The sequence below is a fragment of the Megalops cyprinoides genome, chromosome 6 (assembly GCF_013368585.1).
Source record: "Megalops cyprinoides isolate fMegCyp1 chromosome 6, fMegCyp1.pri, whole genome shotgun sequence".
NCBI lineage: Eukaryota > Metazoa > Chordata > Actinopteri > Elopiformes > Megalopidae > Megalops > Megalops cyprinoides.
Genome location: NC_050588.1, coordinates 10,621,285 through 10,641,074, shown reverse-complemented (window position 1 = coordinate 10,641,074; position 19,790 = coordinate 10,621,285). Strand labels below are relative to the sequence as shown.

Genomic DNA, 19,790 nt, shown 5'->3' with positions numbered 1-19,790 from the left:
CAGGTCGTGCTGGCCCTGACGACATTCCAGGTGCCCTTTTTCATGCTGAGGTTTGGCCAGTCCAAGCTGTACAGAAGGTGAGTGCCCGCCTGGTGTGGCTCTCAGCAGTCAGGGAGAGAATTCACTCTGAAATGTAATAGTAATAGTCACTCAATCAATATTTTCCTCACAGCTGAAATGCTTCATGGACAAATTGTGTTTGTCTTGCTAAAAAAAAAAGCAATGCACAAGTCATTGGGAATAGAATGAGAACATTGATGTAGTTGTCAAGTAGTTTCAGTTTGGTGCATCATGGAGTACGATTGATTGTTTTTCTTTTTCTTTTTGGGCCAGTTTGGCAGTATTGAAATCCATGTCTCATTTGTTTTTTCCTCTGTCAGTGAGAACTACGGGAAGTCTTTCCAGGATGTTACAAACCTTATCAACAACACCTTCATCCGCACTGAATATGGCATTGCCATCGGACCGGAGAATTCTGGGAAGGTGGGTGGAAGACCTGCTGGAGATCACTGTAACTGCCTTATTCTCTTTCCACACTTTTCAACGGAGCCAGGGTTTTAAAGGAAAGATGGTGTCTGAACAATGCTGCAGTGGTAGTCTGTATGACACAGCTATTTCTATACTTTGTATACAGAGTAACGCCCATGGCTATACATGCTGCGCTCCCTTGGTGTTGAGCTAAAGTAGGGATCCATAATTAGGCCTTATTATAGAGCCTTTGCAGTACAGAGAATGTCCTCATGCTGTTTAATGGAGAATCAGGGCCACAAGCTTGCTGCACTACAATGAATCTTTTGCACAGGAGGCTGTGTTGTGACAAAGGAGAGATGTATGTGTATGGGATTCAGAATGGGTGCGGTCGTGAATTGTACCCCCCGCCCCACAGGTGATCCTCACAGGCGACGTGTCGGGGAACAAGGGGTCCCGGATCTTCCGCTCGATGGATTTCGGGAACAGCTTCATGCACTCGGACCTGCCCTTCCACCCGCTGATGCAGATCAGCTACAACCCCCGCGACGCCAACGTGCTCCTGGTCATCAGCATCACGGTGAGAGAGAGAGAGAGCGAGGGCCCGTTCCCGCGCCTCCCACACCCGCGCCCACACGCTGCCGTCCAGATCACGCCCTCCCCCCACTCCTCAAAACCTCTGAATCACTCCTGTCAATGAGATGCCACTGCATCTGTGCTGCCCCCGCAACCCCCCCTCCCCCCATATAACTGTAGCCTTTGATCAAGGCAGCATAATGTACTTAACTATGCATTGATCGTGTTGAGAGCAGCTCAGATATTGTTTTTTTTTTTTTTATCTATCATGAGCACGTAGCTGAACGGCCTCAGAAGGCCTCTGGGTCTCTCTCTCTCTCTCTCACTCTTTCAGTATGACCTGTGGGTGTCCGTGGACTTTGGTGAAAACTGGAAGAAGATCCACGACATGGTGTGCCTGGTGAAATGGTAAGGCCGTGCGCCAACGCACTTTATGACCTTGGACAGAACGGCACGGGGGGGGCAGGAGGTCAATGTGATCCCAGGAGCTTTAGTGTACATCGAACACTAATCCTGCCATCAGCCACAAAACACAAACAAGAGCATATGCTCAGCTCCCTCAGGGGGGAAGAGCCAGGGGTCAGCTGCCTCGCTTATCAATGGACATCTGTCCACTTAATTTGGCAGGCAGGTGAAAAGGTCCTGTTTTTTTTTTTTTGTAGATTGCACTTGCTTGACACGCGCCCCCTAGTGGTCAAAAAGGCCTGCACTTTGTCATCTTTTTTTATATGGCTTATTATCCAAAGGCTGAACTTCAAACTTCCATCATAATTATTAACCTAACAGAATGTGATTGTATCTGCAGCTTCTAGGTGAATTTTCAACCCTAGTGTCATTTGTTATGCAAAAAAATTCACAAGGTCCTTTATGAAAGAAAATCAAGGAAATCAACAACTGCTATATTTCTGCCAGAAACTGCACTGCTGGTCCCCAGCATCCTTATTTGGTATTATTTCTCATAGCACGTAAATAGTTAAACCCTGTAAAGCCCCGCTGTAATCATTTACACACACATCCTAGCCTCCGGTAGGGTGTGATAGTAAACATTAAAGCCGCAGCAATTGCCTGAATGCTGCAGACCACGGCCTCTAACTGCACATTCAAACAATGTAGGTCGGATTCCGCAATCAGGTCATGTGTGCACTTTTAATGTGGTTAGTTCCAGGGGTTTTTGCTTGAACCGCTTTCAAAGTGCATATTTGTGTACTGTAGCTGTGCCTGGTTGCGCCAGATAAACTCCTTGCATGCATTTGAATAACAATGGTTCGAACAACGCCAAAGAAATGTTTGTCAAGGTCAGCCGTGTGTGGCTGTTTCATAAGGCGATTCTTTTTCCCAAACTTTCTCTGTTTAAAGTGCTTTTCTCTAAAAAAGAAAACATCACTTGTTCACATTACTTTCTAGTAGTACACACAGCAAAATACTTTAGTTCTGACGGTTTTGACTAAGTCCCTGATACAGTTCACCAAGTATTAATCCCAGACAAAGTGTTTGTTGGGATTTACTTGAACAAGCATGCACCAGCTAGATGACCCTGAAACAGGCTTGTTTGCAAAGGCTTACTTAGTAAACTAGAGCAGTTTCTCAGAGTTTCACGTCTTTTTTTTCCCCCCAGTGAAGAATGTTTGAAATAACACTCTAATCTCCACTCGTCAGACAATGAAGTCTGCACACTCCGAAGGCAGCTGCATCACTCTGAAAGCCCCACGAAAAAGATAAGAGAGACAACGGATCAAAAGGAGGCGGGCTCAGCCACGTCTCCTCTAAAGCATCTTTCCAGGGGATGTATCGCGTTGCGCTTATTTTAAGCTCCGGCTGACGGGTGAAGGCAGCCAGCGCAACCGCCGCTGCTGAGAGCAGAGGGTACTGTACCGCTGGGTAACCTCGGCTGAACCGTGCGAACGGATTCAGAAGCGGGGCCTGCCTCAAAATCCCTTTAAACATGGCTTTATAAGCCTCCTCGCATCACTGTCCGGTTACGCGACAGGCGCTCTTATCCTGACTTACAAAAAGTGCATGCCGTCGAGCTGGAGGGACATATAGCACACACAGAGCACAGGACAATCACTCAGTAATAATGAGTGATTGTCAATACCGAAGCGCTACGATAAATTTCAGCGAGCGCTCTGCGGTGATCCATAAAAGGAAAGATGTCACAGTTGGATAGAGGATCCGCAGCGCAATGCAGCGAGATGGGTCATTCTGCCCCGTTGAGGCCGGAACAGACTGGGGGGGGGGGGAGCACTGAGAGACACACCTCACGCAGCCATCCAGCACAAACACCACCCTGCAGCTTACATCTGGCAATATAACCTCTGGGGTCCTTATTTATAGAAGGGGACGCCCTCAGACACACCAGACTGCAAGGTGTTTGATCCAAGCTCATCAGAAGAGAGGGTCTTACTGCTACTGCTCAAACAGTTCTGAGCATAATGATTAGTTTAACAGCACGTCTGCAGATGCACCAAATGCAAACTGACAAGCAGAGTCTTGCATGCTCCAGCTGTGGTACAGCCTGGCGTGAAGCGAAATTTAGTGGCTGTATGAAGGTATAAGAGACTCAAGGTTTGAGAGTTTGAGTTTGATTTCTGCTCTCTTCAAAAAAGCTGTAACATCAATTGTAGGCCGCTTTTAAATCGGGCAGCAGTGAAGTGCAGCAATTCAGGAGCTGGGCATGTTAGCCAGAGGGTGCAGGCTTCCCAGTGGGGCACTGCGGTTGAGTACCTGTGTTGCCTCAGTAAACCTGCAGCTGAATGAGGGGGGCACATGTTGAAATGTAAGCTAAGTGGCCCTTGAAAGTGGCCTGAAGCTACTGTAAAAAATGAACTAAAAAAAGAGGTGAACTGGAAAGAGAGCAGGGCACCGATTTGACCACAAATGTACTGCTGTCTCACGTCTGCCTGTGTGTCTGCTTCCAGGGGCACGGACAACACCATCTTCTTCACCACCAACCCCAACGGATCCTGCAGTGAGTGACCCGTCAGTACTCATTAGTGACGCACGCATCTGAAGGCCCGGGGCACAGAACGTCACTAATGCTCCCCCCCCCCCTTCCTGTGTTGCATTGCCAGGTGACAGGGGCATGCTGGAGCTGAGGAAGACCTCGGACTACGGGCGGACCTTGAAGACTATCGGCACCAAGATCTACTCCTTCGGGCTGGGCGGGCGCTTCGTCTTCGCCTCTGTCATGACCGGCAAGGTAAGGGCGCATGGGTTAGATTGGGTGATTATGCATGACGTGAGCATGTGTAAGTGTGTGTCCGATATGACTAGGAATTCAGTAAACTGACTAGAACTGAACTAGCTGTGCCACATGGCTTTGGAGAGGGAGAATGTTATCTTGTTACATTATGTTTGTTATGGTTTAATGGAACAGATATGTGAGTGCATATCCCAAGGAACACCAGATATGATCTGAGTCACAACAGAAGAATGAGAGGGCTGTGTGTGCGTCTGTGTGCGTCTGTGTGCGTCTGTGTGCGTCTGTGTGCGTCTGTGTGTGTGTGTGTGTGTGTGTGTGTGTGTGTGTGTGAGAGAGATGTTAAAGTGTGACAGCAGGATTTCCAAGGGCACTGAAATCAGGTCCTGTTGTTGCCATGGTGTGGGAAGGCCCTAATTTTGTGAGGACTGCCACAGTATTGCTGGGAGAGACTAATTATGGTTCTAAGGCTGGGGACATCCTCATCCCAGGTAGAGTGCTGGGACATACAGTGACAAACATGTACTGAGTAGTCAGTCCCCTGACATCAAGAATTGGTTAGCTCAAACATTTTTTTCTAGGTTATTTTTGATAACAGGTTTTTCTCGGTTAGATTTGTTACTGTGATCTACATATGATGTGTATCAGGACATTGTGTGCATGCATGTGTATGTGTAACTGGTCCATGTGTGAATCTCCCAGGGTACCCTGCGCATGATCCACGTCTCGGTGGACCAGGGCGAGACATGGAACATGGCCCAGCTGCCCCCTGTGGGACACGAGCAGTTCTACTCCATCTTGGCGGCCAGTGATGACATGGTCTTCATGCATGTGGACGAGCCAGGCGGTCAGTGCCCCCTTAGCTCCCCCAGGGTGCCGGCAGAGCCCCTTTTCACTTTACCCGACACTACCAAGCACTTTGTCTGGGGGGGACGTGTCCGTTTAAAAAAGCCGTCCCTCAGTGTAATCCGAGATGCGAAATACAGTTCCTGCGAAATACAGTTCCTGTGAGGCAAACAACCAGCTGTAATGGATAGAACAGCAAGCTGGACGATGAATGGTACACTTTAATCAATACTTACGCATCTGTTCTAATGTTACAGACGATTTGCACATACATTATTTATGACTCACTGTGAAAATGAAGTGGGGGAAAGGCTGCTTCACGGTGGCACGTTGTGTACTGGAACTGATGTGTAAGTTCGCTCTGAGGTCTGAATGTGTCTGACCGTTGTGCTCTACGCCTCTGCCCGCAGACACGGGGTTCGGCACCATCTTCGTATCGGACGACCGCGGCACCGTCTACTCCAAGTCCCTGGAGCGCCACCTCTACACCACCACGGGGGGCGACACCGACTTCACCAATGTCACCTCGCTGCGGGGCGTCTACATGACCAGCGTCCTGGCCGAAGGTGAGGAGCAACGCACAGGCCCGAGAAGGGTGACTGGGACGAGGGCAATCTGCCTATTGGGGCGTCGGCCTACCTCTGTACATGACCGTGTCTGGACGCGTGTCAGCCACCTCCGGTCATATTGTTCCATCCGAAGCCTGAGACGGGGCCGAGTTACTGCAGCGTAACACTATCTCAGTTTAAGCCACGCGACTCTTTCCAGCACCGTCACGTTAGCACGTAGCAGGCGCAGAGCAACAGAGACGTCTGTGCCTCCGGCGGCACTTCTAATCTGCCAGCTGAGTAATGCAGGGCGCTGGTGAGAGTGCCGGGTGGGAGCGCCAGGCGAGAGAGCGCTGCAACGGCCGGGACGCCTGGCACGCACCGCGGGGCCGCGTCTCGGCCAAACCTCTGCTGGAAGGAGAAGGGTATCTATCTTCCGCTCCGCGGAGCGAGAGAGTTACAGATAGAGACAGGGAGACGGATAAAACAGTGGCCTCCAAATGCATTCATGCCCTCGGTACACTGTCACAGGGAGATTAATGGAGCAGAGAAATGCAAGTGTGCAAGCAGTGCTTTTACTGTGAGTAAATGACAATGTGTAGGGTAGTAATACTGTCAATGCTGTCTAGGGCAACAGGAAGAGGTTTTACGTGTTTTTCAAAATGCACAATGGTCACTTTGTTTTGAGCTTCCTCCTTTGTCTTAAAATTTGAGCACTTCCTTTACATTTTTTTTTCTTTGTTTTATTTTTTTTATTGTGAACTGCCCTCAGACTACAAACATCCTACTGAAATGAGGTTGGCGACCAGTCCAGAACATGCATATGGTGCGCCCTTCTTTTGTTGACTTGCATTATGGAAAGTAGTCCTCTTGCAAGTTGTTGAGATGCGATGTCTGGAAGATGCCAGTCTTTCTTGATTGAAGCCATTATCTCTAGTCGTTGACGTTGGGTAGAATTAGCCTCCCTGATTGCAAAGGACATACCACACCCCCCCACCTTATTCACACCATGGACGCTTAACACCTCACAATACTCTTACACCTATGGACTGGGATTTAGTATTTTGTATTCAACTACCCTCTCCTCTCCGGGTCTCTGTCATACAGAGTTTTCAAGTCCACTGTTTTGTTTTGGTTAGTGCAATAATTGAATTCAATAGTGCAATAATTTTTTGTGCAATAATTCATAGTGTGTATTTTTATATAGTGTGTATCGTGTGTATTATTCATAGTATGTACTTTTTATACAGGGTGTATATATTACTTATTTTTTATACTGCACTTTTTATTGCCTTTCTTTGCCTGTTTTTTTTTTCATAAAAGCTGACCCAGTGAGCTATGCACAAGAATTTCAGTGTACCTGAACAGTCCTGTACCTGTGTAAATGGCAATAAAATCTCTTGAATCTTGAACCATGCTGCAGCAGAAAAGCTGCCTTGTTATCTTACCTGGTGGAGGATACGCCATTCCACTCTCCTTGAATGTCATCATAACCCTGTGGTACAGTGGAGTTTGAAAAACACGCTGATATTTGTCAATATTATGTTTATTGGTGCAGATTCGGTAGTATCTAATCTGCATTTATATTTATACTGTGTGACGTCTTTTCAATGGTATTTCGTCACGCTTATCAAGGTTCTCGATTGTTCTGGAGGCCACTGGGCATAGAGAAACGAAGACAGACAGAAGTAGATGGTGAGAGACGGAAAGAAACGGAGGGACAGAATGAAATGGACAGAGAGAAACAAAGCAACAGAGAGAGACTAAACAAGGCAGACAGGGACAGAGGAATAGACAGACACCAAGAGGAAAGACAAAATGTGGCACACCCGGTCACAGGCTTGCCTGGGAGAGGAGGCGACCCCTTCTGCAACTGCAGTAGGTGGTACCGTGTGTCTTGCGTGTTTGCCGCGCGATCCCACCTGCGCTCTGTGTCCTGCAGACGGCTCGGCACAGACGGTCGTGACCTTTGACCAGGGCGGGGAGTGGAGGCGCCTGCAGAAGCCGAGGAACGGGAAGTGCGACTCTACAGCCAAACACCCCGAGACGGTAAGATGCTCGCCAAAAAGATGTCCAACTCACGTTAGACTGTAATATTTTAAGTGCAGATATGTTTACTGACCCACGTTCAATATGAAGTACTGTTGATATGTGATTTTGAACAGATATCACATGATGTTATTCATAATGGATGGTTACTGACTGACTGTGTTTTTATAGATACATAGCATTTAAATTTACACTGTGTAGCTTTATATAATACATTTTGTAGTGAGCTGGTACTGTGTGTGTGTGTGTGTGTGTGTGTGTGTGTGTGTGCGTGTGCATGTGTGTGCATGTGTGTGCCTGTGTGTGTATAGATCTGACAGCTGTACGTCAGCCTGATTTTGTGTGTGTGTGCGTCTGCATGTGGGTGCCCGAGTGTGTATGAATCAGACAGCTGTATGTCAGCCTGATTGTGTGTGTGTGTGTGTGTATGGATAAGACAGTCATACGTGTACGTACTTGCAATAGTGTCTCTGCCTGCTCCTCTCTACAGTGCAGCCTCCATATCCACGCCTCCTACAGCACCTCCATGAAGCTGAACGTCCCCATGCTGCCGCTGACTGAGCCCAACGCTGTGGGTCTCATCCTGGCCCACGGTAACCATAGAGCTGGCACTGCTGCGCCAGCCAATACCTCATGCACATCTCACCCCAGTCTCACACTCTTCTCAACCCTTAATATTTCCTGCAGTCATATGTGAAATCTGAATAATGCTGCGTATTTGTAGCACTGGGTCCCATGGGGTTTTGCTCATAATTTTGCTCAGCAAAATAAAGATTTGACTGTAACTTGAGCCTGAGCTCAGTCATCAGGAATTAGCTGGAGAGACTGAATATGCTATGTTTAGCTTCAGTTGAGTGCCTTGGCCTGCCTCTATACAGCCAAGCAAGTGAGGTAAAACAGGGCTTTGCAAGGCCTTTGTCTTCTTTCTTTGGCTGCGACTGAGGGAAACCACTCAATAAATGTTAGCGTCACTCGCTCCCTTGCTGTCTGAGTGAATAGCTCCTCTAAAGTAATGACATTACATTCTATCTCTGCATGGCAGAAGAACCAGTAAAGTAGCCACAGCCCTCTGTACAGTGTGCGTCTGACCTCTGGTCAGGGCGGTGTCCACTTCACTTGTGACTCCTTGCTCTCTGCACGTTCCAGGGAGTGTCGGTGACGCTGTCTCTGTGATGGCACCCGACGTGTATGTGTCCGATGACGGGGGCTACTCCTGGCTCCGAGCCCTCAAGGGCCCCCACCACTACGCCATTCTGGACTCAGGGGGGCTGCTGGTGGCAGTGGAACACACCCCCTCACAGCCTATCTCTCAGATCAAGTGAGTTGGACATGGAAGAACGGGGGTTGGGGGGGGGGGGGGGGTGGGAGGGTCTTGTGAGGTCCATGATACACACACGGTTTTTGTTCACACCCAACAAAGTATTGTGTTGCCAAACATTGCATTAAAAACCAATGTACTGTTTCAGTGCAGGAAAAAGGGACTGACAACCTCTAGCAAACCCTTAACTTTAAAATATGGCAACAATTTGAATGGATGAGCATGAACGCCTATTTACGCTACAGTAACAGCAGCTGTTCACATTATAATGACTAGTCATTGGGTATCAGTCATCTGACTCCTGATTAATCAGTAAAATATTTTTGACCTTATCTTGAAAATATGCAACACAAGAACAACTGTAAAAAAACTAAAATGGCATTCTCTTACAAAGGGGTCTACACTCTACATTTGGTTTACTGCCATCCGCTGCCATATAGAGCAAAGCACCATTAATTCCTCATATTACTGTTTCTTCCAAATATAAGTAATGGCAAGTATAAATTATCAATGCCTGCAGGGAAAGTGCAGGTTCAGTGGAATGAGAAAACCCTCATTGTGATAAACCTTTCAAGAGAAAATCCCGTCTCATCGGTGACCTATAAGTTCATTTTAAGTGGTGCTCTTCGGCTCATCCATGGCTGACTGTGTGTGTGTATGTGTGTGTGTGTGTGTATGTTAGTGTGTGTGAATCCGACTGCAGAATCAATAATTCAGTCTTCAGCACCATTCTCAAGATTGAGTTTAATTTCACCAGCATCCGCAGTGCCTTGGTGCCATTTCTCTGTGAGCGGCAGCACAGGGGGAGCGAATCTCCGCCTGCCTGGAGTAGAATGGGAGACCCACATCAAATAACAAGGTGGCTGTGGTGCAGTGCAATAGAGGACCTGCATGGGGGGTCCATTCCCCGTGGACCAGGTTAAAAACCTCTGCTTCTATTGATGGGAACAGAGTGACATTTTCAGATAAGTGGTTAAATTGAAGTCTGTACTGGTTGGTGGTCATTAGACACCTCTATCCACAAACAGAAGGAGGGGTCCAGGGTGATGGCAGGCACAGTCCGCTTTAAAGAACCGGTTGATGTGATTGTTTTGCTTGCTTTGCCGCTGTGTCCGCCGGCAGATTCTCCACGGACGAGGGGCAGTGCTGGCACGTCTTCAACTTCACCAACGACCCGCTCTTCTTCACGGGGCTGGCCTCGGAGCCCGGGGCCCGCTCCATGAATGTCAGCATCTGGGGCTACCGCGAGTCCCTCCTCAGCCAGTTCTGGGTGTCCATCACCATCGACTTCAAGGAGCTGCTCACCCGCGACTGTGAGTCAGGGAGAACCGGGGGAGGGGCAGTTAAATGGGGTGGTTAAGCATAGTGGTTAAGGAGCAGCACTTGTAACCGAAAGGTTGCCGGTTCGATTCACCACTGGGGCACTGCTGCTGTACCCTTGGGCAAGGTACTTTACCTCCAGTAAAAAGTTGTAAAAAAAAATATTGTAACCTATGTAAGTCCCTCTGGATAAGAGTGTCTGCTAAATGCCAATAATGTAATGTAATGGCTAAACTCTTGGAGGAGGTGGTGGGGGGAGGGGTCCAGCAGCCCTGAGAGGGAGTTAGAGAGAGTGCATGCCAGTTTCAAGAGCAAGTTCAACAAAACTCAATCAACAGAGCTACCCTCTTAGTAACAGCAGCCAGTGTGAGATGTGATGCCTTCGCACGAGCTTATTCAGTTTTGTCAGGTTCTGCAGTTCACTTCCTCTGATTGTTTTCGTCATATCCCTCTAATTTTGAAAATTTCCAAATAAGTTTTTTCTCATTTTTTATTTAACCTTTATGTTGCCAGAATTCCCATTGAAATAAAGTCTTTTACAAGGGAGACCTGGTCAAGAAGGCAGTTTGTGTGTTCCAAATATAGCTTTAAAACAGTTGTTATAACCGACTATAAGATGATAGCTAGTGTTGTAACCTAAAGGCAGGTACACTCTGCCTCTTCATAATCTCTGTTGTGGAGCTCTCTTTTCCTTGGACTTGGCTAATAATGTTCCAGATGTGTACAGGTCACACAGACTCTGTGCCCCCGGATCCACAAGTTGAAGCCATTTTCCATTCAGTTACGCTGACATTTATGTGGTAGACACTCTTACACAGGGCGCCTCACAAGAAGTGCATTCAGTAGGGTTACGTGATTGGCTGCACAGACACTGAATCATTGGTGGCATCCTTGAAATGCAGTGCCATTCTGATGCATGTGGCTGAACTTCTTGTTGCAGAGTGTACCTGAATGAAAAACTGGTGGCATGCTTTCCAAAACAATGACCTTTCTGCATAAGCTGGCCAGCATGAACATGTTGCGAATCCACCCCCTCAGATTTGAGCGGCCTGGCCTCTCTGTCTCCCCCTGCAGGCGGCGAGAACGACTATGTGCAGTGGCTGGCACACTCTGATGACATCAGCGACCCCAGCGACGGCTGCATGCTGGGCTACAAGGAGAAGTTCCTGCGGATGCGCAAGGACTCCGTGTGCTGGAACGGCCGCGACTACGTCGTCAACAAGGAGCCCACGCCGTGCCCCTGCACGCTGGACGACTTCCTGTGGTGGGGCCCTCCGCAACGCCCAACCCCCCGCACTCCTTTTGTCATGTGACACTGACGAATGGAAGCCATCTGTATGCAAAACCATAACGGCACATCAGAAATGAATTTCGCTGAGGTTCCCCATCTGTCACTGAATAGCGAGTGTTCATTTGTATGGATGCCAGCAGCAGGCCCCTTTTATCATACAGAGCCAAGATGGCCCTGTGTCTGTTGATGGCTTGACTGCTGTGTTTTGAACAGGCAGTCCTCAGGTTATGTATCACCTGGCGTATGTAAACTTGACTTTACACAAGCCCCCTTAAAATATAAAAATTTATAAATATTTTAAAAAATCTGAGATGCACAGCACGTATGGAATGAAATTGCCATTGTGAAAAAGGGTGTGGTATTAACATGAGGTTGGTAGGTGTTGGTAGGTGTTGGTAGGTGTTACTTATATAAATGTAACTTGGGGACCGTGTGTGTGTGTGTGTGTGTGTGTGTGTGTGTGTGTGTGTGTGTGTGTGTGTGTGTGTGTGTGTGTGTGTGAGTGCTTATATAAAATTCAGCTAGTGCAATACACTTGCCACATGTTCTTTGTTTGCATGATCAGTTATGCATAAACACTGTGTTTTCTGTAGTCATGGGAAGCACAGATTTGTTCTTTTTTTCTGTGGTTGTCATATGATACCTATTTTCGGGCCACTTTCTCAAGTGTTTGACGATTGGTTTTCCAGTGCTGACAGTCCAGAATACACATTCTAGGGTGATTTTGAACTCCCTTTGGTTATGCTGGTTGTACCCAAACACTCTCTCACAGTATCTGCCTCTCTCTCTTCTCTTCTCTCTCCGTTCCTCCTACAGTGATTTCGGGTACTACCGTGCGGAGAACAGCTCGGAGTGTGTGGAACAGCCTGACCTGAAGGGCCACGTCCTGGAGTTCTGTCTACATGGGAAGAAGGAGCAGCTGCAGACCAGCGGGTAACTCTCAAACCCCTCCCCCTCACCACATGTGTAACACGCACTCCTTTCCCCATCTCAGCTCCAGAGCAGCTGCGGACCACCAGGTAAGGCTCAAACTCCTCTGCTTGCCACGTGTGCTGTATTCTCGCCTGTACCTTTTAAGTGCAAAAGCGGCAGCAGACTAGTGTGCCCTTTTTTTTTTTTACTGTGAGTGTTACACTTTTGACAGTCCCCATTATCTTGAGAGGAGCCTTCTCTCTTCTGTTATACCTGAAAAATCCTGGCTCCAGAGTGCCACAGTATCTGGACAGCAGTGTGGTGTAGTGATAAGGCACTGGTTTTGTAACTCACTTGGCTGAAAGTCCCCGAGTAAATATTCTGCTGTATAAAATGGTTGATGTGTAAGCTATGTAAGTCACTCTGGGTAAGTGTGTCTGCAAAGCAAATAATGTCATCTGCCTGCTCTAATTCCAGCCAGGCACTTAACCACCTAATTTAACTAATAACTGTCATGACTGAACCAATTTACGACCCCCCCCCCCCATTTCTGACAGTGCTTGTGATAAGAGGTGGAAAAGCTGAAAACACATTCCTCCAGGATCACTCATTTCATGAATATGGAAATGTTGTATTTCTTAATAAAACTGCACAGCCACCCCACAGCAGCCTACAGCTGGTATGATGACCAACGTGACAACGTGTACAATACAACACAATACAGAGAGGCCGACCCTCATCTTGTGTTCCGTGTCTCCCAGCTACCGGAAGATTCCAGGAGACAAGTGTGAGGGAGGGACGATGCCGGAGCGCAAGGAGATCGACCTCAGCAAGAACTGCGTCAGTAACCTGCTGGGGCCAGAGCTGCTGGTGAGAGACTTGAGCTGATCGAATGACCGCTGTGGTGTGCTTCACCGCTACCCGCATTCAGCTCTGGGCTGTGCAGTCATAATGTACATAATGTACTGCCCTGCGTCGCTAGTCTGAGCTGTTCTATGAGCGTTTGCCCCGTGTACCAGTCTGGCCCAGAATATTCAAGGGTATACAGAACTAACGAGCAGTAACTCTCAGAAATCCTTTTTATTCCAGATACTGCATCAAGTTCTGATTTGAAAAGATGTTAGGTAAATTCTGTAGTCTGTTCCAACCCTGTGTACTGTAGGTCCTTGCTACTTTTCTCCTTACCTAATATTCCCTCCCTCTTCTGTCTCTCTGTCTCTCGCACTCCCTGGCAGACGGAGGCCCACTCTTTCAGTTCTGTACCCATTGTGGCGGTGGTCATCGCCATCCTGCTGATCAGCGTGGTGGCGGGCGTGGTCTTTGTCAAGAAATACGTCTGCGGTGGGAGGTCAGCTGCCTGGCCGCCTCATTTCGCTCTTTAAGTCGATCGGGCTTTCCCAACTCCGAGTCCTGTGGAAAATCAGGGCCCCATTTGACCAATCACATTGCATCCAAAAATGTCATATAACGTGGTGAAATTAATGGCCAAAATTTGTCATTTTTAAATGATGTCTGTTAATTAGTCAAAATAATTGTCAGGAAGTAATGGCAATTATCTGGTGTGTAATTAACAGTGTACATTGCTATCTAGTTGTATGACAGCAGTTCCCCCCAAACATTAATCTGGCTGTAATTTTGTAATTTTAGCAGAAGAAGAAGTAGAAGTAGTAGCAACAGCCATGGAGTCATTAGTCGTAGTACTAGTAGTAGTGGGAGTCATTATCCCGCTGTTATAACCATAGTAATCATCACTGGAACAATCATTGAAGGCCTTTCTTAAGAGGTGTTCCCGTGTTGTATGAATTTCTGTCCCTCAGATCTGTCTGTCCCCTGTCCTTCAGGTTCCTGGTGCACAGATACTCTGTGCTGCGACAGCACGCCGAGGCCAACGGGATCGAGGGGGTGGACGAGCTGGACAGCCATGCCGCAGAGCCCGGCAAGAGGGAATACCATGACGACTCTGATGAGGTACAGGCAGACTTCAGACTTCTCAGGTCATGTGCAGGAGATGCACACAGAACCACAAAGAGCATGCACGCACACATACACGCACTGCAAGGTTGTTTTCTCCGTTCTCTCCCTTTAGAATAGTCTGCAGATGACGTTGGACAGATAAGCATGTTGAAAATGTTGCAGAACTTTTTGCTGCTTTGCTACTGAGTTTTTTTTTTTTTTTTACACTACTTTGGACTGGAATTATATGAGATTTTGCACCGTCTCTGCATGCGAAGCCAGAGTTGGCTGATACTCTCCCCGCTTTATGCCAGCTAACCTCCTCTTGTGATGTCCACAATGCAGGACCTGCTGGAGTGAGAGCAAGAGAGTCAGAGAGACCAGCCACCACTTGGAGGGACAAACCGGGACGACCCCACCCCCCAAAACCACCCCACCGCCCCTTCAGAACCTCCCTGCAAACCATGCCCCCACCCCCGCGGTAACCAACTCTACAGCTGCTTTCTGTGCCTCCATCCTCTCTCGCCATGGAAACCTCTGGCAGCTCTACCTGTGGGGGGTGGGGGGGGTGAAGGACCACTGATCATTCTTACTGCTCTTACCACCACGATGTCTATCGATTTGTCTTAAAACTCTGGGAGAAAGAGACCCGGCCAGAAGGTGACAAAGCTGGGGAACAAGAGGAACGTGTTGACAGACTCTTGGGCCTGGCCGAGTGTTGTGCGGAGGGCGTCCTGAGGATCTCGCATCGAGCTTTTCTTCCACAGTTACCCCTTTTGAGCGAACGCAGAGAAGATGGCCAGCTGCACTTTTGTAAATACAGACTGGAGAAAGCGTGATGTCAGAGTGATGTTGATGTTGTATTGCAACTTGGCTGCGCTGTTGGCTTGCCGCTCTTGTCCAGAGTTGAAGCCCCATTCGGAGAAAGCCTTGAATGGAGGAATGGAATGGCATGGAATACAACAGAAAGCCACAGTGCTGGACATGGACTTTTCACACATTCAGAGTCTATATGATCTGCTGTAATTTAAGAAAAATAAATTGATACAATCATTGCTCTTTATTTTATTTTTAAAGGCTGAAAAATACAAAAAGCTAAATGGGGTTGTCCTGCTACAGCCGTCGATGTATATAAATGACAAAATAATTTCTGACCATGCTCTGATTTGGAAATTTAAAGAGATAGTCTAGAATTGATTCGCTCTTTTCTTTTCATTTGCTATTCTACATGCTGTGCTCCCCATGTAGGGCTGTGAATTCTGGGAAATGGTGACAGCTGTAAGCCCAAATAATAAGAGTAAATTGTTGGGGATGGAATACATATGTAGAATGTCTTAAGCAATAAAGTTATCAGATGCAATATTTTATTTATCACATTCCACTAAATAAGCTTCAGGTTGACCCAGATCTCAGTTCCAGTTACAGCCATGTTGTTGTATTCAAAGAAAATGATATTTAAAACCTACCACTGTCCAAGCTGCATTCACCCTCCTGTATTACTATTGCGCCAAAACCTGCTGAGGGAACTGGGACTGCAGCAACTGTACAACTGAACCGGGGTGCTGTCAGTGAGGATTCCAACTTTACAGAGATCAGATTCGGTCAACACCATTGAGCCTTCTGCTGCAGCAACCTGGAAAGAAACACAACATGTTGAGGATCACATTCATCATTTCTTGGCTTCAGTGCAGGTCTAACGGGACACTAAAATAGCCCTATATGAAAGATGCCTATCTTTTTCAGCACACTTAATCAGTGACCTGGCCTTGCAAGGAAAAAAAGCCACTGCATACTGTGAAATTTGAGGGCCTTCCCCAAAAGCACAAACTTTGTTAAAAAAAAAAAATAAATAATAACCAATTTTTCTGCTTTCTACTTTTTCCTGTTAACTGGATGCATTTTGCTTGGCTGAGACTGTAGGTACTCTACTACTTTGGGAACCCTACAGCTGAAAATTATTGTTGCAGGGAGGAATGTTTAAGCCATTGCACTTAACATATTTCACAAGCTAATTTTTACATCCACTCATCTGCATTACTTTGCTGGATGGATGGTTCATTATATCCTACTCATAGTAATGATGAGGACCATGCAAATGTGAGATATTATCCTTTAGTTAGCTAGCTAATGCTAACAGAAACAGTAGACACTAGCATGGTGCTGAAAGGGGCAGCAATATTCTAGAGTCTGAGAAGACAGTAGGCAGTGTCATCAGTCCCTCAATCCATTAAGTGAATAGAGAATCAGTGCAACAGAAATGGGGACGAAAATGTGAAGGAAATGTATCTTCTATACATGTCTGTAAGCACTACAGCAGGGGCCACTCATTTGTAGGAACAAGGGGTGCATACGTGTTCAAATGACTGCTCTGTGTGTAATAATTCAACTTAAATGTAACATCCAGGCGGTCTGGTCTCTGAAATGTAGTTTTGCAAATATGTGGTGCATAAGCTACCCGTTTAGAGAATGTTTAGCAGTTTGCGTAAAGCACAAGGAGCTGTCCGCTGTCGGTAAGGAAAAACAAAACCATATTGTGTCACACCTGTTTTGCTTACATTTGCTGATTCAGTTTTTTCTCCTAACACAGCCGGGTACGTTTTTTTTTTTTTTTTTTACCTTTTGGCGTTGAGACAATGCGTAGGAGCTTTTTCTTCTCTGTGGTATTTAACATGTAATGACTTACAGTACTTTAAATACTAGAGACCATATGCAATAGAGAGCATGTTTTTGAAAAGACTCCTTTCATATAGGTTTCTCTTTAATAGGTTTTGAGCTCTTGAATTTCCTCTGAACCAGGGCCATGTTCGATTTCTGTACTCAGCTTAAGGGTGTATATTTTGAAATTGGAATAACTGTAGACTAACTTCCAGTTCACAGGGTTGTCACAAGATCAAATGCATTGAAGATTTAAAGAAATGGGCATTCTATAAATATTATCTTTGGTTCAGTTATAAGTACATACTTTTGCTATGTTGCCGTTTTCCTATTAGAGCTGTGAAGCTGATCTGGTTTACCACTGGAGAACTAAGCTGAGCTTTGTGCGACTCCAAATGGTTTTGGTAAAAACTGACTGATACAAAACAACTGCAAACCATTGCTCCCTTTAGCAAGGTCATTTCTCTAAACTGAAGGGTTAAATCAATTTCACTGTTGGTCTGGCATGAAGATACACATCTGGGTGTGGACCATGCATGTCCAGTGTGTCAAGGTCAGAGTCAACCTATCATAGATGTCCAAGACAACGGAACTTACACTAACTGTAAAGACTGAATTTGACACCCTGATCTTGGCCACATTATACAGATGTACAGATGTATTTTGCCAATAGCTGACTTCCAGACCTCCCTCTCCCTAAAGGGGAATCTATCTCTAGACTTGCTTTGCTATCCTTTCCTTCTGAGCTCTGATGTAATGGAATTACAGTCAACAGCTGGTTAAAAATTCATGAGTCTCATTTCTTATTAAAATTGACGAACAATTCCATTGTGAGGTACGGCACAGCGGATGACACATTTTAGATTTTGTTTTTTCTTTTTCAAATCGCTGTATAAAGATTCAGTGTGGTGGCTATACAGTATATACATAAAGACTTCTAACTTTGTAATGCTATGTTTTATTCTGTATATTTGAAAAAAGAAAAACTACTGTGTGGTTTACAAATCTGCCTTCCACTCCTTTTGGAAGGCAGATTTTTTCTTTTCTTCATAATAAATATAGTAAAGTCAAAACTGATTGGAATTGTGTTGTTGGAATCTGAGACGTGTCAAAGAAGTGCATGTAACACTATTTATTCAGACAACACTTATCATTTCAGTTCTACACTTCAGAAAATACATGCAAATTATAAACACAGAGCATGTGTATAATAATTTAGAAAAATCTTTTGCAGCCCTCATTAATACGGGATGTTAAGTAGGGCTCTAAAATAATATAAAAATATGCATGATTAATTCTAACACCTACAGAACAGATTCGCCACCTTATTTACTGTTTATGTTGTAAGTGTGTCCCAGTTCACTGAGCACTGAGTTCACTGAGTTTTCTTGACACATGTATTCTGAGCTTATCAGTAGTTGTTCATAAACTGCTCTCTTGTGTATAGCCAAATTATAACTAACGTGTAGATTAATAGTGCTGTTTGCGGAACAGCTCTGATCCTGACCTGGCAGGTTCCCTTTTTGCTGTCCTTTCCGGACCACTTGTCCGAGCAGGGCGTTGGCGAGCTCCTCTATCGCGTGTGCCGAATTTCCACTGCTGTCCCAAGCTCTCCGCAACGGCATCCTGGAAAACAGGAGGTTGGCAGTGGGTAGGGCTATCACGCTGGGCTGTTTCCATGAAGTGCAGAAAGGGAAAATGCTGGGGAGGTGGCTAAGTTAGGTAACATGCTGTTTTAGCCCTAAAACACAGATGTCTCCCAGATTTGAGTTACTTTTGCATTAGCAATTGATTTACACCTGTAACACCTGGTGAGTTTGGTTCTTATCCAAGTATCAAATTAATGTTATGTATTAATAAATGAATACATTAAAGACTTAAGAACTGAAGCAGAACAGAAGCCAGCAGAACCTGTGACCCTCCAGCACTGGAACCTATGAAGTTACAAGTTTCCTACCAGCTCCACTGCTGCTGCCAGCCGTCAGCTGCCCCGCCCCCAGGCTCTGACTGAGCCAAGGGCCCTGGGTTTTATTGTTTGCAGGGAGCGATGGTACCTCCAAACAGCTGCAGACTACTTGAGTCCAATTTAGGATCTACAGGTTATGTCCATTTCCTAGTTTTTTCTAAAAAGCAACTTCAGAATCCACTAAAGAAATAGAAATTGGTCATGGAAAAGATCACCAGCATGTCAATATGATGGTTTAATATGTACAGATAGTGGACCATACAGTATGAGCAGCATATTAAGTTGCAAAAGAATGTATATGCAATGTTGTATGGTGCATTAAAGTAAAATGAATTCAGAGAAATAAAAAGTCTTACTTTTTTTAACCCTTTGTCACAAGGCTTACACTATGCACAACTATGGGCAACAATGCCTAAAATTTGGTGTGCCCTTGCTCGTCCAGAAGTGGGAGAAATAAAGATATGAGAATCAAGCAAGGCCGAACAGAATGATATGTAATTGTAGCCAGTAGGTGATTTGTTAATTTTTAACAGGGGGGATGGCAGATGCACATGCAGCACTCTCTCTGCTACTAACTAGGGTATGGAGAGGGGGGTGGCAGGTTAACAAGGGGGATGCATTTTGGTCATTTTGCTCACAAGGGAAATAGCATCCCCCCTCATATTGCCTACTGATTGTAGCTGTAGAAT

The 19,790-nt window shown here is 46.1% G+C and overlaps 1 protein-coding gene across 2 annotated transcripts in view; it reads left to right on the top strand.

The window, feature by feature from the left end:
* The window catches only part of sort1a (sortilin 1a), a 41,442-nt gene extending 23,400 nt beyond the window's left edge, over window positions 1-18,042 (top strand). Inside the window, exons 3-20 of one of the 2 annotated variants that reach the window (XM_036530967.1) lie at window positions 4-77; window positions 381-483; window positions 887-1,048; window positions 1,379-1,452; window positions 3,963-4,012; window positions 4,116-4,243; window positions 4,946-5,090; window positions 5,500-5,655; window positions 7,580-7,686; window positions 8,177-8,279; window positions 8,833-9,004; window positions 10,127-10,317; window positions 11,399-11,588; window positions 12,432-12,548; window positions 13,289-13,397; window positions 13,763-13,875; window positions 14,369-14,495; window positions 14,826-18,042. In XM_036530967.1, coding sequence (XP_036386860.1) covers window positions 4-77; window positions 381-483; window positions 887-1,048; window positions 1,379-1,452; window positions 3,963-4,012; window positions 4,116-4,243; window positions 4,946-5,090; window positions 5,500-5,655; window positions 7,580-7,686; window positions 8,177-8,279; window positions 8,833-9,004; window positions 10,127-10,317; window positions 11,399-11,588; window positions 12,432-12,548; window positions 13,289-13,397; window positions 13,763-13,875; window positions 14,369-14,495; window positions 14,826-14,840 — 2,136 coding nt within the window. In that variant the 3' untranslated portion in view covers window positions 14,841-18,042. The remainder of the gene's footprint in view (window positions 1-3; window positions 78-380; window positions 484-886; window positions 1,049-1,378; window positions 1,453-3,962; window positions 4,013-4,115; window positions 4,244-4,945; window positions 5,091-5,499; window positions 5,656-7,579; window positions 7,687-8,176; window positions 8,280-8,832; window positions 9,005-10,126; window positions 10,318-11,398; window positions 11,589-12,431; window positions 12,549-13,288; window positions 13,398-13,762; window positions 13,876-14,368; window positions 14,496-14,825) is intronic. The other variant, XM_036530968.1, reaches the window with a different exon arrangement.
* The last annotated feature ends 1,748 nt before the right edge of the window (window positions 18,043-19,790 follow it).